A 16,203-nucleotide genomic window follows, 5' to 3' on the forward strand; every position below is an offset into this window, starting at 1 on the left:
GTATAATACATGTAAGATACAACATGTTTACAACCTCTTTACTTAAAAAAGCAAACTATTTGAGGAAACCTTGCTTGCTTTAGCTGGGATTAATCTGATTTTCATGCACACACCTGAAGCTGTCTAAACTAGAATGAGAAATGCTGCCTTGCAGTTTGTATTATTGACTATTTCAGGTTAAACAAGCAGCATTGATTCAAATTTGGTATTTCTGGCCAACTGTAAAGAAAGATGTATTTTGAATTCCCTGTATCTTTATTGCATGCTAAAGCTGTGTTTGTTACTTACTTCACCTTTTCCCGGTTCACTTTTAACAATGATAACTATTTGACAACCAAAAGTAGTCTCCAGGATAAGAATTCTTCTGTTGGTAGGCAGCTAATTTACAATGTGCTGAGGGTGTACAATGGGAGCAAGAGAGGAAAAATAAGGAAGAAATTATGACTGGACAGCAGGGGAAAAATACTTAGCATTAAGATCTATCAGCCTGGAATAAGCTCTCCAGGGAAGCAAAGTCCTTTCCTTGGAGAATTTTAACTCTCATCTAGAGAAAGTAGCACAGTCTATTGCAGTGAAGGATCTTGTGCAGGCAGAGGAGGGATTGCTTTTCTTAGTTCTTTCTGTGGCCTCGTCTTTGTAGGTGTCCTTAAGATCTTTTAAGGAAAATGATAATAAAAGGTGGGTTTCAGAAGGACTAGGTTGAAGTCAAAGCCTGGATGTAGAAGCTATTTCTCATTATTCTTTGCCAATTGGGTGTGATTCCTTCAATTAGCAGCCTAATGCCAGGTGTGGAGAGAGTAATTCTACTACTAGAATATGCTGAAAATCTGTGAAATAGGTTTCCTTCAGAAAAGGTTTTGAAAAGGGAACAAAATGTCTTGCTCCTGTGATGTTTTTAATATTGCTTTCTGAAAGACTGGAAAAATAATCTCCTTCCACTTGCTTTTTGTACAAATGATCTGTTTTTATTTATTCTTAATGAACTTCTCTATAAAAAGTGTTAAGGAATTAGAGGGAGGGGGAAGGCTTTTGAAAGGAACTGCCAATGTACTAGAGACGCTCTGTTGAGCAGTCTTGCTGATCAGGCTGTTTTATACCACCTGTCTTTCGGAAAGGTGTCAGGACTAGAGCCTAAGTTGCTGGATGCTTTTCCACCTGGATGTAGCCCACAGCTGGAGAAGCCCCCTTCCTTGCATGTGCATCAGGACTGAGCAGGATTGCAGGGCTACGTGCTGGTTTGTATATCCGTGTCATTGCATGTGTGTGGCCCTGGGGAAGGGCAAAGGGGTGCTGATCAGGCAGGGCAGCACTTGGCAGTCCTCAGAGACCGGCCCGAATCCCTTCAGTTAAAGTTTTGGCCAAGGAACTTTTTGGGAGTGACTTATCTCAGAATCATAGAATCAATTAGGTTGGAAAAGACCTTTAAGATCATTAAGTCCACCCATTCCCCAGCACTGCCAAGGCCACCACTAACCCATGTCACTAAGAGCCTTATCTACACGGTTCAGGAACCCTTCCAGGGATGCTGACTCCACCACTGCCCTGGGAAGCCTGTTCCAGTGCCTGAGCACCCTTTGGGGAAGGAATTGTTCCTAATACCGAATCTAAACCTCCCCTGGTGCAGCTTGAGGCCGTTTCCTCTTGTCTTACTGCTTGTTACTTAGGAGAAGAGACCGATTACCTCACTACAACATCCTTTGGGATGGTTGCTAAGTTAGTTTTTTAAGTTGCTAAGATGGTTTATAAGTTGCTGTTTCACTGTTATAAAGAGCCTTGCAGTTTAGTAAAGCTAATTGCCTTCCGTCATTGTGGGAATAAGAGGCTGTAGTGCAGCTCCCATGCTTTTCCCTTCTTCCCTCTGTTCTGTTTGAAGGATGCTGTGTTATGCCCTATCAACCACTGATCCAGTGGCGAGAGATTCTTGTCTTTGCTGTTTCCATGAATGCACAGTGCTCTCATAATGAGGATGTAGCTGTGTTGGGCAATGCAAGGAGGTTTTGTACTAGCATATTTTCAAGAGCTTTCAGAAGCATTACTCAGTCTACTTCAAATCAGTGTATAAAGGGAGCTAATGCCTTCATTAAAAATATTTTTAGCCCTGTTCCTCTAAGCTCAGACTGCCTTAATTTTGTCTGTCTTTATCTTCTGAGAGTCTGTGCTGAGGTACTGACTGCATGGGGCAGCACCTGCTAAGTTAATGGTAGAAGAGGCAAGCCATATATTTTTGAGCAAGGATAACAATTCCTCTTCTGTGGAAGAGAACAAATGCCATGGCTGCCTTGACAACCTGAGCCCAAGCAGCCAGGGTCTGGTTTTCCTCCTTTATTTATCTTCCTCTCAAAAATATATATTTTTTCCCTTTTCTTTCCAAAAAGCATCTGGATTGATGGCAATTAAACACACCAATAGTGCTCCAGGCAAGGGCTGCCTTGATTGCTATTTACAGACAAAGGGGTGCGGAGAGATGAAGTGGTTTTGTTTACCACTCCACAGTAAATCAGGAATAAGAAAGGCAGCGCTGAGAGTCCATGGTGAGTCTCTGGCTCTTTGTAATCATGTACTTCTGCACACTGGAAGGAGCACTGTGCCCAGTCAGCACGGTCACATTTAACTCTCGTTCTGTGCCAGTGTTCATGAGGTTGCAAGGTGGTGAGTGGTGGAGAGCAAGGCCTCTGATCTACAGGAATGAGGGTGTTCAGATGAGGAGCAGGTGATGACAAATAATGAAATTAAAGCAAAGAATAAATTAAAACATCAAGAAAAACTCAATCGTGGTAAGATTAACTGTAGTATAACCTCCTACAGGAAGCAGCAAAGGGCAAGTGTTTTAATCATTTAAAACAGCACTGTTTTGGATAACATATTACAGCACTGGAATAAATGACTATAAGCTGGTGCAGCTATTGAAGGCTTAGCCATAGCCCTAATATTCCTAGGATGTGGTAGGTTTCCAAGGAGGCTATTGAGTGAATGCATCAGCCATCCGAGCCTGTTCTCTAGACTAGGTTAGGAGTGCTAATAAAGCACATTGCTAGCTTGTATGTTTAAGTCAGCATGTAGGTCTGTTTATCTATCTATACAGGTATGTGTCTATTTATTTATATGTGTATGCATGTACATGTGTCTATAAATATTACATCAGGATAGATTATGACAGATGTTAAAAAAAAGCCATCCCTTTGCTGAATCAGCCTAAAACATGCTTCATGTAGTTCTTTTAACTCCAGTGTTGGTAAAATCACTGTTCAGAAACAGGACACTTAAAAATATTCACTTATTATCTACAAGCTGTTGGGTGCATCACTCTTCCTGGGTGCATGTAGGGCCTTGAAGAGGTGTTTGTGCATGACCACAATAATTAGCCAAAGTGTATGGGAGATGGAAAGCTGGGTGATGGTGTTCCTCACTCTGCCCTTCGTGGGTCCTACCTGATATGAAAAGGGGACTTTAGAAAGGCAGAATGGAAGGAAAATGTTACTCAGTGGGGTTGGAAATCAGTTGTGTTTCAGAACTATTTCCTTACAGTAAATCATCCCTAGAAAGATCTCAGAAAGAGGTGCGGGACTGACCCCAGCTTAGCGAGAAGTGTCAGCTCCTTGGCAGTACCACATGGTGTTGCTGCAGGTTTTGGTTCACTAGAAGTGTGTGACTTCTCCCAAACTAAGTGTAGAACTGCAGAAAGAAAATGCTGTCTGTCCCACACTTGATCAGGTGTTTTCCAAACTCCAGCAATGCTCCCCCTTCTCAATGGATGCGCGCTATAGCTCTTGTGCTGGGACTGGAGAAATAAAACTGCAAACCTAGTCTACCCCCAGAATCAATGCAACCCAGAAAGCCGTTGGAGGCAGCTGGAGCCCTAAGACTGTGAAAAAGCCAAATACCTCTCTGTCCATGCAAGATATTTGGCCCTGGGGTTAATTATTATCAAGTATAGATCCAGAAATTATTTGGCTACTATTTACAATAGGTTGTATATCCAGTGCTAGCAAAGAAATTGATCTAGAGAAACCAAAAATGAAACCCCATGGGCATAAATTACAAGAAACCTCTGTCAGTCTGAGCTGACAGTTGAGCTCGGTGCTTTCTCATTCTTTGCCATTTGTGTGTCCAGGATTAAAAAAGAATCCTACCTTGGTTTTTATTGTTTTCCTGTTTAAAAATACAGAACTGGTAATCTAGTCACACTCTTACAAGTAAGTGATAACAAAATCAGGAAGCAGATCCCCCTGTGGGACTAAAACTCTACTAAAGCTTGTCTTTTTTTGTTTTCTTGTTGGTTTTTTTTGTTGCACAAATATGTTTTCACAGACAATAATTAGCAGACAAACACACTGTTTGCAATTGCACTGTATTGACTTAAAAGGCGGATACAAAATTGGCTAAATAAAGAATGCCATCCAGGGTGGAGTAGGTGTGTGTGTGTGTGTGTGCACATGGGTGTGCTGGCACTGTGCAGCCAATCATGGGCACATGCTCTGCTCTGTGTAACTCAGGGGTTGTGCTGCACACTCGCACGCACACACACACGGGAATGGAATAGGTTTCTGTGCCAGGTGGCTTCTTTGTCTATAGCTTTTCCTATAAAAGAAAAAAAACCAAAATGTGAAATTTTGGTTGGTTTAAAGGTTCTGCTCCATGAAGAAAAAAAATTCACAAAATCCATTGTTTTTCACCTGTTCAGTCATTTCCTCATGAATAAATATTATCCATTAAAAACCTTTAAAAAGGTGCTGCGATACACAGTGTTATATTCCCATTTTCTTTATTGACTCTCTTGTTGCCATGATGATTTTTTTCCCTCCAGTCTCTGCAGGTGATTTTTGCCCTGTACCATGGCACAACCTGCTCTCAGTGCAGGTTTTTCCTTTAACCAGCCTCTTCCTCCCTTTCCTAATCCTTCCTCAGTCCACAGCATGACACGAGTCTGGAGAAAGCTGCCTCGTTAGGTCTCCATTGCTAATTTGATGACAAAATGTCAGGTTGGTCCATCCAGGCACAATTTGCAGCAAGAAAGGAACATGGAGGTGTGGAGGGAGAGGGGCACTGGTCTTCCAGCCTCCTTCTGTGCATGAGACGTCTTACAAGGCAGAGACCTTGACTATGTTGCTTGTGGTGGTGGTGGGAATGTTCGTGGCGTGGCCAGGACTGCTGGGTGGAGGTCTGCTCTCACCTTCTGGCGTGAGTGCCGGCGGCGTGGGGATGCTGATGATGGCTGTTGTTATCTGGGCAGTTTTGCAGTTCGGTCTCAGCCCATCATCTGATTTCATGTTGAGACTGGAACGACTAGAAAACAAATTTAGTGTTTGGCTTTTGTACTTTTTGGAACCAGACAGCAGAGAGGATGCGAATGGGACTTGTTCTTAATGAGCATCTTATTCCTCTGAACTAAGGGTACTGAAATATTCAGGAGGCTCCACTTAAATGTTCCCCCCAGTCCCTTCAAGGCATCATTTCTACCCAGATAACACTAAGCTGCTTTAGTATTCCCCAAAGTTAGGATACAGCTTTTCACAGGGTAAATCGTTCTATGTTTCAGTTTCATTCTTGCATAATTCTAGTTTACTTAAGAGGGCCTCTAAAGGTACTGTCCTGTGCACTGCATCTTGTCAGAGCACAGGTAGCTCTTTCTGAGAAAGAGGTGTTGTCTTCCTTGAATTTCAAATGTCTCTTTCAAATGCACTGACCCTTGATCTTTCTATTTTTTTCCATCTCTCTGCAGTAGTTTCAGTGATCTGGCAGCTGGGAGCATTCTTATTAGATCTGCATCAATTGCATCCTATAATTAATTACAGAGGGGAAAATGATAGCTTGGTTTCTGTGCATCTGCACAGCTACAGGAGTCTGCTGTTACCAGCCCAACATGTTCATTTTAAACACAAGGCCTGTCCTTTTTAAATGTAAAGCTCCCAGTTGGGAAGCTATTGCTGTTGTTATCTCAGAGTGACTCACCAAGAGGATGTTTCTGGATCGCTCAAGCATCCCAAGAACACTGCAGAACCCATTCTGCTCCCCGGTTGCCTCAGTCACAAGCTGAGAGTGGGGCAGTCTTAGGGACTGGGTGGTTCTGCCAGTGGTAACCAGTACACCCAGTTAGTTGCATTCCACATGAAAAACAGTTCAAAAGCTTTTCTTCCTCTCTCCATTCTTACAGTTTGGTAAGCAAGTGAAATAATGAACAGCATTGACATGTAAAATATCACTGACATCTGACCCACTGAAATCACAGAATCCCAGACTGGTTTGTGTTAGATGGGACTGTAAAGCTCATCCAGTTCCAACCCCCTGCTATGGGCAGGGACACCTTCCACTAGTCCAGGTTGCTCACACGCAGAATAGTTGACATTCCCCTGAATTACAAGTGCTGGTTTAAGCCATTGTCATCTTGAAACTGCAGTAGCTAGAGACTTGTTTTGTGTGTATTCATTCATAATTCTTTCTCTGAAACACCATTCTGACTTCAGCCTGGCACAAAGTAATCACTTGCTGCCCTAAAGGCAGCTTCGTTTCGGTTTCTAGAGCCCTTTGATAGGAGTGGGGAGAAGAATGGGAAGCTCAAAGCCTACTGTACAAGAAGCTTAATGGGCTGAGGGGGATTTAGAAAGTAATTTAATATGTACAAGGAAGGTATGGTGAAAAAATGACACATTTTTTTCATCAAGCTATATATAGAATGAAAATTTCAGGCTTTTCTATTAAGAGCTACTCCTTCACCTGTGTTGCTGATGGCTTTTTAGGTGAGAGCTACTAAGACACCATTGTGAAATTCCTCTTTATTTGCTTCCCAGTGCTGCTTGATGCTTACAGTTGTGACTCAGACTTCAGGGCAGTGAAAGTCAGTGGTGTGACCCTGCTGTGGACCATGTCTGTGTGTACAGCTCTCTAGCAGCTTCTGCAGACAGACACTCATTAGCCAGTTGTCTCTGCTCCAGTAAAGGTTTGGGCTGTTTGGGAGGTGGGCTGGGAAGTGGTCCTGCACCAGCTTTGGTGGGTGGCTCGCAGCTGGGAGCTGCTGACTCCTGCATGTGTGATTAGCACTTCTAAGGCAGGATCGGCTGGAATTCACTTTTCTGTGTCCAGTCTGGCCAGAGGAGAGCTGCACTAGAGTCTAGCTTTGACCTGGCTCTTCCCAGGAACAGCTAGGAGCCATTTTCCTTGGGTTGTCATGAGAGAGAGAAGCAAAGATGCTCCCAGCACTGGACCCCTCTCCCTGGCTGGAGAAGAGGCCTGCAAGAACAGCCAGTTGGATCATGTGCATCAGAGGTTTGCATGCAGTAGTTAGCAGCAAGAGCCTACTTACTGTACCTTGTTGTAAGGGAGGGCTGCTCGCTGCACTGGATGTGGATGGTGCTGAGCTCCTGCATGCTCCGCAGGCGGGTGGCCGGCACACTGGAGTTGGGAAGGTGAGTGGTCTTCTTGTTACGGCGAGAGCAGCAGGAGGTGGTCAGGCCGTGGTGACTTGACAAGGAGGGGCTCCGAGAGGAAGGATAGTTCTGCATTGAGCTCTCCATGCAGTTCTGCTCGAACAGTTGCTCGTCTATGAACTCGTGGTTCTGGCGGGGGAAGAAACAGTGCCATTACTGTCTGTGCCACAGCAGCTTGTTTTCAACGGCACCTTTTGCTATGCGGGTGGGACGTGTCAGCCCCGTGGCTGTGGGAGATGTTCTCTGCCTGAAAATGTTTGCACTAGGCTGATCTTAAAAAAGAAATGACTCTGCCCTTTCACTCAGTGAACCAAGAGAAGATTTTGCTCTCCTGCATCAGCAGGGGAATAAAAGAAGCTGTTGCTATGACAGAGGCATGGTAGTCTTGTCAGTGCTGCCTTGCTTATATAGTCTGAGATAGTTAATACATTGTGTTCAAATTTCACTTCTGTGTCTGGATTCCAGAACTGGCTTCTGAGTCTGCAATGGTTATAACCAGATGGTTATGAAACCCAAGAGGAGATTCATGCTCCTTTTTCTTTGTGCCTGGCTCCAGGACTGGGTTTTATTTGAATGACCTTCTTGCTTACTGCTTAACTGCAGGATGTTGCTTGTATTGGCTGTTGGGTTCAAAGCATACCTGCAGTTTGTTGGATGCTATCAGCTGAGTGGGAATAAACCCGGCAGGTGAGAGTGGGAAGTGTGGAGGGGAAGGAAATTCAGAACACTGAATCTGTAAAGAGGTTTTGTGCTACAAAATCCTGACAGAAAGAACTCGTATGTGTGTGGATGAACACCCAAGTAATCCTAGTGAACATACTTTATCCAGTCCCTCTCATCAGAAAGCATGGGAAACAAAAGCAACCATGGTGAAGGCAGGCATCAGTGTTCAGTGGAACAATAACAACTCACAGGAAACAAGAGCAGTGGGTAGCCAAAAAGAGCCACGTGCACAAACTCTCAAAGACAAGACCAGGACCGAGAAAGGAAGCAAACACTCTCCAGACACGTCACAGAGACCATAGAGAAAACATTGAATTAAAAGGAAGTACCTTGATGGTGGAAGTTCGTACAGATAACAGGGGATCATCCACAAGATAGGACAATCCCTACAGGACAACATGCCAACAAAAGATAAAAACACCATTGATTGTCCATACCAGCATTCAGAAGTTTAGTCCCAGCACTGCATCTACTGCCTCAGCATTCCAGCCGGTTTGCTCAAGTTTGAATGGGCAACAGCACCTTCCCTTTACCAAACCTTGCCTGAATCAGACCCCTTTCTTCCTTCCTCCTCACACATATGCTTTTTAATGTTATACTTTTGGAAATAAAACAAAAAGGGTAACAATTATATTGCTTTGATCTTTTGGGAGCCGAAGGCAAAGGAGAATTTCAGCTGCTGATTCACAAATAGTGAATTGGAATTGTATTGCCATTGGGTCCCCAATGGTTATGGGTTGTGATCGTACTCTGTGAAAACAGAGAAGAAAGGTTTGGGCTGAAGGATTGGATCCAATGTCCTTGGCACTTGGAGAAAACATAGCATGTAAATGTCCATACTCAGTCTGAGAGTTGGAACGAGTGGAGAACAACTCCTTTTGTTTGAACAAACTCCATCTGTTGTGTTAATGGGACAAAGTAGTCTCAGTTAGGGCAACTAGAAGTACTTTAGGGTCACTTTATAATCCGACACACCAGATTTGGGAGCTGTTCACAGCCACTGGGTTGTAAGGCTGCATGCTAGTGATGACCACAGATACCATGACAATAAACATACTTTTAGCATCCTTCTGCCTAGTTTAAGAAAAGGTGAATTGCCCATTGAAACAAGTTTGCAACCATGGTACATTCCTCATTCCATTCCTGCAACTTGGTCACAAAATGACTCTTCAGAGTTGAAAAATGCCTTTAATTTGAATTTTGGGAGGAGAACTGTTCAATATATTTTAATCAATTATGTGAACTACAGCATTTCCACACAAGCTGATTGAAACTATCTGGATTGATAATTCCAGACCAGAATCTAAACCTGTGTGAATTGATGCAACATCATGGTAAGAACTGTCTGAAAAATGTGGGGGAAAACACATTAAATACTGTGCAGATTCTCCCTGTAGGTTTTAAATGAAAATTCAAAGTATCACTGTTATTGCCATTCTTTGCTGAAAAGAGCAACATCTGGGACATCTTCAACCACAATACTCACTGAGTAGGTTTGTGTGCTGGAGGTGATCCAGCCTTGTTAGTGTGGTGGGCTAATGCATCCACAAATGAGGATGTGCTTTGGCTGTGTTACTCCTAGCACATAATGGGCTCATTAGCAATGGAGCAACTCCTGCAGCTCCCAGAGATGTCCACCTGTCTGCACAGAGGTCAGAACTTGTACAAAGTGGGGGCCTTACAAGGGCAGACCAGGAGGCAGCTTCTGCTTCAGCCTATTTGTTAAAGTTTGCAAATGAACTTATGCTTGTAAAATATGGGTCACAATCGTAATGGTTTTAAGCATAAAGTTCTAAACTGAAGAGTCAGATTGTGAAATATCTGCTTGTTATGTAACATCCAAAACTGGTAGAAATCAAGGCAAGACGAGGCTTATAAAATGAATTCAGTAGTCATTGATACAGGAAGAACCAGTTCACGGTCTGTGGAATTGTGACCTCTCGAGCTCATTGTGACAAACCAGCTGCACTCAGCAGGTCACTGTAATTAACCAGTCATCTTCCAGTGTATCGCTGAAGCCTAAGTGGTGTTATTCCAGCACAAGCCAAACTATGGAAGTGAAGGCGATTTATCTTAAAGAAAGCTCTTGCAAGTCAGAAATCAAAAGTACATTTGATGATGGATGCAGATAGAAAAAGGCATGAATATTTGAAGTGTTAACTTCCCTTCATTCTTTCTATAATGAATCATGGTATAGATGATCATAAAATCATAGAATAGTTAGGGTTGGAAAGGACCTTAAGATCATCTTGTTCCAACCCCCCTGCCGTGGGCAGGGACACCTCATAATGTATTCCTTTACTGCAGAACCTTTTATATAAACCTGGAACTAAAACATAAGTCTCAAATAAAGACGTAAAATGTTTTAGAGACTTACAAACAACATCACTTCATAATGAAAGACACAATTCTCACTCCCAATGCCTTGTATGATACAGAGCAGTCCTGTTACAGAAACTGCTTGACTGGCTTTGAGATGAATTACCTGCTCTTGTAATCAGAACTGTACTGAGAAAAGGTATGTGCAGCCTTTAGGCCCATTAAGAGAGTTCATCTGACATACAAAGGGCACTGGTGACCAGGTTGTAGTTTGGAGTCACTGACAGCATCTTCCTCCGTTCAAAGCAGCAGAACTGTTCTTTATTGCTACTTAGCACAGGTGACAAGTATGTGATGTGTGACTGACAGCACAAGACAAATACAGCTCAGTTCTATTTTAGAAACACTGAAGAACTTAAGGTACACGGTGTTTATAGGATCTCCCTAACCCCACACTGAACAATTATTTGTGTTGAAGTGAACTTGACTGAGCAGCTCACTATCGACTTGGTGCTGGTGCAGGTGACTGTGGAGTAGCAGATAATCACATTGTGATCCCTTTGCACATGAATTATTATTACTTTTTAAGAGGACAATGAAATAGAAGTGCATTTAATCCACAGCATCAGGAGCTTGAGCATCAGCCCCCTCTGGCATAGTTTTAAGGTCTACTGAGTATGTCTGAGGACTACTTCAGACCATATTGTGTGTACACCTTGCCCATCGGAAGCCTGGGCCAGGCACAAGGAGTTAGTAGGATGTAGAAGGATTGTGTTGGTACTTACGGTTGTTTTTTCCAGGCAGTGCAGCAGGTGGTGATGTTGGCTTTCAATTAAGGAGGTGCCTTTAGTCGTGTGCTGCTCATCTTCAGTGGATCCCTGAAGAGCCAGAAAAAGGGAGGGGAATACAAAACCCAAAGCAGGTGTAAAACCAAGCAAGCAAACAGCACTTCTAACGTTAGCTTTCATAGGGGGAACGATCGCAATGTCAGTGGTGCAGCTCTCAGGTTTTGCTCATGACTCTCAGGTTGCCTTTTCTTCCTTAATGATCTGGCTTGTAAACTCAGCTGAGAAACTCAGCTTTGATTCAAACCCAGGGTGGTTCTAGCCCTATTGTAGCTGAGGAGGAAACCTGGGATGTGCTGTTGATATACGATGTCAAGGCTCGGGAAGCAGGAGGTGAAACAGCAAAACCAAATAGAAACTGTGCTGTTTGATTTTTATCCAAAAAACAGGAAGGCTTTTAAGCCTGACATGACCTTTGAATGCCAACAGATGTACCCTGATCTTTTGTCTCTCTTAGGAGGCAAAACACAAGCTGTCTTGCTTTCCCTTAGCTGAAAGCTTGGCTCTGACCTTCAGGGCTGTGCAGTTCTGGGCCTGTTGGAACTTGTATGTGTTATCTCCAAAGCCTCCTGTGTCACAGCTGCATGCCAGACCCAAAATGTGGACCTGAGCTTCATGCTTTAGACTTGTAATGGTGTTTCTAGAGACAGGAGTCCGAGCTCTCTCTCTCTTCTCCATGGATATCACCAGTTGTTTGCCACACTTTGTACCTGCAGTGTGTTAAAAGGAGGCTGTGCTTTGCCTGCCTCAGTGTATAGGGTTGTTGATGGGGAGTTTGTAGCAGGTCCTGAGGACTGGGTTTGGTGCAAACTGAAGGTGTGTAACCCCTCCTGTGGCCAAGCCCTCAGAAAAGCAGGGAGAAGGGAGGGACAGATGCTATGTAAGTTAGAATTATGTCTATATAATTCTATAAAATCATCCTCTTCAAACATACTTCAAATGAAGAAGCATTGTGCAGCCACGTCAAAGGGTTAACGTTCACATGAAATGTGGCAGTAGTACCCTGGAGAAAGAAGGTCTCATCTTCCTTAGTTTCTTATGGATTGAGGCTTTTGCTCAGGAGGATGGCTTACTGTGGTTTGTGTTTTAGGAACACAGTGCCTAAGAGCCCTACAAACTGTACAGGAATCCTTTGTGCATCACTTAGCACAAAACCAGAACAAGACAAAGCTGTACAAGCACCTCACAAGCCAGGTCCTTGACTTGTTGTACAGCAACACGTGTCCAAGTGGGGGACCAGCTTTCCCCTCTTTCCTTTGTGTCCTCAAACTGCTGAAATGTGGCTAACAAATTCATATGCTAATTGAGAGAATAGGGTGTGCTTAGAGTCACGCAGGCAGCTTGGACCACCTGGCAAAGGACTGGCTACAGCTGCAAGTGTTTAAGTTGAACAACTCTTAAAAGGAGGGATCTCCATTAGGAGCTGCTTTTAGTATTTCTCTTCAGGGACTCTGGCTTGGAAAGACTTGCTGGGATGCTTTTGCTTGTCTCTTCTTGGCTTCAACATCAGGTATGTGTCTATATGGTGATTTGGGGAAGAGACTGCTCAGATTGGGGTGTTTTTAGTGGTCAGGAAAAGCTACAGATCTTAAACAAATTTCTGGGCTTTTGTTAAGCTGAAGGACTTGATCTGCTTCTGGTCTGCTCAAAATAGCTGTAATAGTTGGGAAGAGATTAGGAGCTTGAGTTCAGTGTGTGCGTAATGTTTAGCTTATGCAGAAAGCATGGCATCGAACATCCCTCAACACAGTAATAGAGCAATTCAGTCAACTTGGTTTGGGGGCACAAATCCGGTACTTTGTATTACTCTATCTTTTATTTCCACACTCTATCAGTGGAATGAGATGCTTACATTCCTCACAATATAGCATGTTGCTTGCTCCATGATCTGATGATCAGGTACACCTCAGAAATGGAAGGCAAAGAAGCAGTTGGGGTTGTTTGTGGGCTACTGGAGAGTCAGGATAACTTTTCTCCCTTTCTCTGGTCTGTGGTGGCAGATTTAAGAGCTGGGGTTTGAAGGATGTTCTCTCACTACTAAGACTTCAGCTCCTGATCTTGAAATTCAGTTTGGTTTTTCTAATCTGGGTCTTTGGTGACTTCCATTTTCAAAGACAATTACATGCGTTAAAAGAGCAATTAGGGTGTTGCAAGATGTTTCTTTGTGCTTCATAAGGAAGGGGTGCCTGGTGTCTTCTGCTGTGCTTAAATCTGAAAGGCAGGATGTGCATGGCTTCAGTTTCTGCTTAGACACTAAACAGCAGTATCTTACTGCTCAAGAGAGAAAATGAGTGAGATGGGAGACACAGCAGAGCATCTTGGCAGAAGTGCCAAGACAGACTGTTGCTCTCAAGAGGGTAAAATTCATCCATACTTAAAGCCTTGCTCTTAAATATGCCCTTGTGTCCTGGTGATTCACTGCAGATGTGTGTTCTGGATGCCATTTCCAGGCTGGTTCTGTGATCCTTAAGTGAAGGAATATTTCTGTCTCTGCCAGATGCCAAAACACAGCTGAAGTGGTATGTTAAGGAAGCTGACTGAATGTATATAGCATTAATAGATTCCTATGAGAATGCTTCTTAGGCAGGTTATGGATTTTTTTGCTGTTGTTTTGGAAGATGAGTATTCCCAGGAGTATGTTTAGAAGTGGCCTAAAAAATAAATCGGTTTCATTTTTCTTATTAACAGTCCTGTTGGTGAGTTAATGCACCCACAGGTCCTGCTCATACCCTGCTGACATTACTGACTCTATGGTGAAGGAATTCCCATGGAGATCCTTGCAAGCCCTAAAGCCGATATGAGGCTGCACTAAAACACTGGAAAAGGAGAGAGAGAAAGAACACATATTGCAAATGGTGTCTTTTAATGAGGATTTGCTTGAGAGGACATCTAAATAGAGTCTGAAAGCTAAGATAGAGCTTCTGTACCTCTGGCAGAAGACCTAAGCCTCCCACTGATTTCCATCACAAGGCTTAGCTTGCTGCTGATGGGAATGGATCAAGGGATGGCAGTGACCAGGAATAAAGTATAGGGTCAGTGACTGTGAGTTGTACCTTGTCTTCCTTTTGGTTTTTCTTCAGTCAGCTCAGTGTTTTCAGAAACAAAGGGTATGCAACCACTGAGAACATCCTCTGCGTGAATTAAGAATGAGATCTACAGAACTGCTGCCCTGGGACAGTGAGAGTGCCAACATCACAGAACTGCTTGGATTTTGATAGTGCTGTTGAGGAATGTGTACCTATAGAGATTGCATCAATGGTACCTACATTATTGCAGACAAACAAAACCTGTGTCTTCATTAGAGGAGTCTGGCTGTAATGAAAAAGCTGGTGGGGGGGGGGGGGGGGGGGGAGGAGAGGAGATGGTTTGCTTTATGAGCTGGGATGCCAATTTTGCAAGGATCTGATGCCAGCTGCCATTCAGTTTGTTCTTGGAAGACATTCAGTGAACTGCTGGTTGCTTGGAGGGAGGCTGAAACACACTGTAGTGTCAGTTCTGAAATCCAAAGTACTTCCACTTTTCCTCTTCTGCTTAGTGCTTTGGCATGTGAAATCGGACACTGGTGAACTGAGATGAACTGGTTCAGTGGTTCCACTCGCCATTCCCATGAGAATGGCTATAACCCTCATCTGCGGCTGAGCAGAATCTGCTTGTGAAAAGGCCCAAGGCCTCTCAACCTACTGTTCTTAGGATATCTATCTCCTTGCATTTTAGCTAAAAGGGTATCTCAGCTAGCTGTACAAGGAGATTAATGCTAAGATGATATTGTAGGCTGCTGCCATGGGAAGAAGCTCAACATCCCTTGAGCACTTCTGATATAAAGCCCACTAAAAATCTCTCTAAATGAGAAGAAAACTGTCTGAGTACTTCCTCTCTAGATGGCAAATGCAAAATGCCACAAATCCACATGTTTCTGAAGATGGAGTCTGTATTTGTGCTAGGAGCAGAACTCCTTCCTGCTGCTGTCCTTGGATGAATTCTCTTTGGTTTTCTTTATTCTAAGGCAAGGCTACAGGCTGAAGACATGCTGTTCCCTTGAAAGATGGTGTCAGTGTATTCATTCTGGTGCTAATGAAAGGACATTCCTGGCACATGTTCCAGACTCCTGAGCAGTCCTTATTTCCCAATTTGTTAGTTTGACTGCAGAGCCACAGCCAGGGCATGTTCTGGGGCAGTTGTTTCCTTGGGTGAACCCTCAGACTGCAGGGCAATCTGCAGGGCTCCTCTAAGTCAGTTCTACATTGATCACAGTACTGTGGGATTGCTACTGATGAAAGCAATAATATCTACTGATGGCCATGTAGTAATTGCAGTTGGAAGTAGTGCTGGGTAACAGCCCTATGGCAGCCTGTCTGTGTGAAAGTCCATTACAGATAGCATGAGTCCTGGGCAAGGTATCAAAACGGGATGCGTACCTGAGTGATGAAGCAGTCTGATACTAATCTGACTGATGGATATGCACACTATGTAGATAATATTTCTGGTCACTAATATAGTGACTGCAGAAGTCGCACTCTATTATGTGTGTTTACAGCTTAACAAAATTGGCTGGCTATACTGTGCTGTCAATCACATCTTGTGCTCTTTAAGAATAGTTTGTTCTCCTGCCCTAAAATGAAAGGACATAAAATCTTGCCTTGTGGAGTTAAAATGGTCTCGTGTACCTTTACAACAAGAGATGCCCTGTAATTAATGCCACTACCTGTGGGTGGAGAGACACATCTCAGTTCTTGATTCAGGTATGCTGCTTGTTCTCAGGTAGCTGTGCAGGTACCAGGCATGGCTTCAGCAAGGTTCTTGTTTTAGTGAATTACACTGCTGTCTGTCACAGGTGGGTGGTAATTCTTCCTTCCCCATGCCCTTTGCTTTTGACTGTTTCTACAGGAAATGCCTTT

General features: G+C 43.6%; 1 protein-coding gene across 2 annotated transcripts in view; it reads right to left on the reverse strand.

The window, feature by feature from the left end:
* Nucleotides 1–4,681: 4,681 nt before the first annotated feature.
* KCND3 (potassium voltage-gated channel subfamily D member 3) overlaps nt 4,682–16,203 on the reverse strand; it is a 114,537-nt gene continuing 103,015 nt past the window's right edge. The window contains exons 4-7 of one of the 2 annotated variants that reach the window (XM_005142821.3): nt 11,249–11,341; nt 8,474–8,530; nt 7,303–7,550; nt 4,682–5,283 (exon numbers count right to left, since the gene is read on the reverse strand). In XM_005142821.3, the coding sequence (XP_005142878.1) occupies nt 5,079–5,283; nt 7,303–7,550; nt 8,474–8,530; nt 11,249–11,341 (603 nt within the window). In that variant the 3' untranslated portion in view covers nt 4,682–5,078. The remainder of the gene's footprint in view (nt 5,284–7,302; nt 7,551–8,473; nt 8,531–11,248; nt 11,342–16,203) is intronic. The other variant, XM_005142822.3, reaches the window with a different exon arrangement.

Source organism: Melopsittacus undulatus, chromosome 16 (assembly GCF_012275295.1).
Source record: "Melopsittacus undulatus isolate bMelUnd1 chromosome 16, bMelUnd1.mat.Z, whole genome shotgun sequence".
Lineage (NCBI taxonomy): Eukaryota > Metazoa > Chordata > Aves > Psittaciformes > Psittaculidae > Melopsittacus > Melopsittacus undulatus.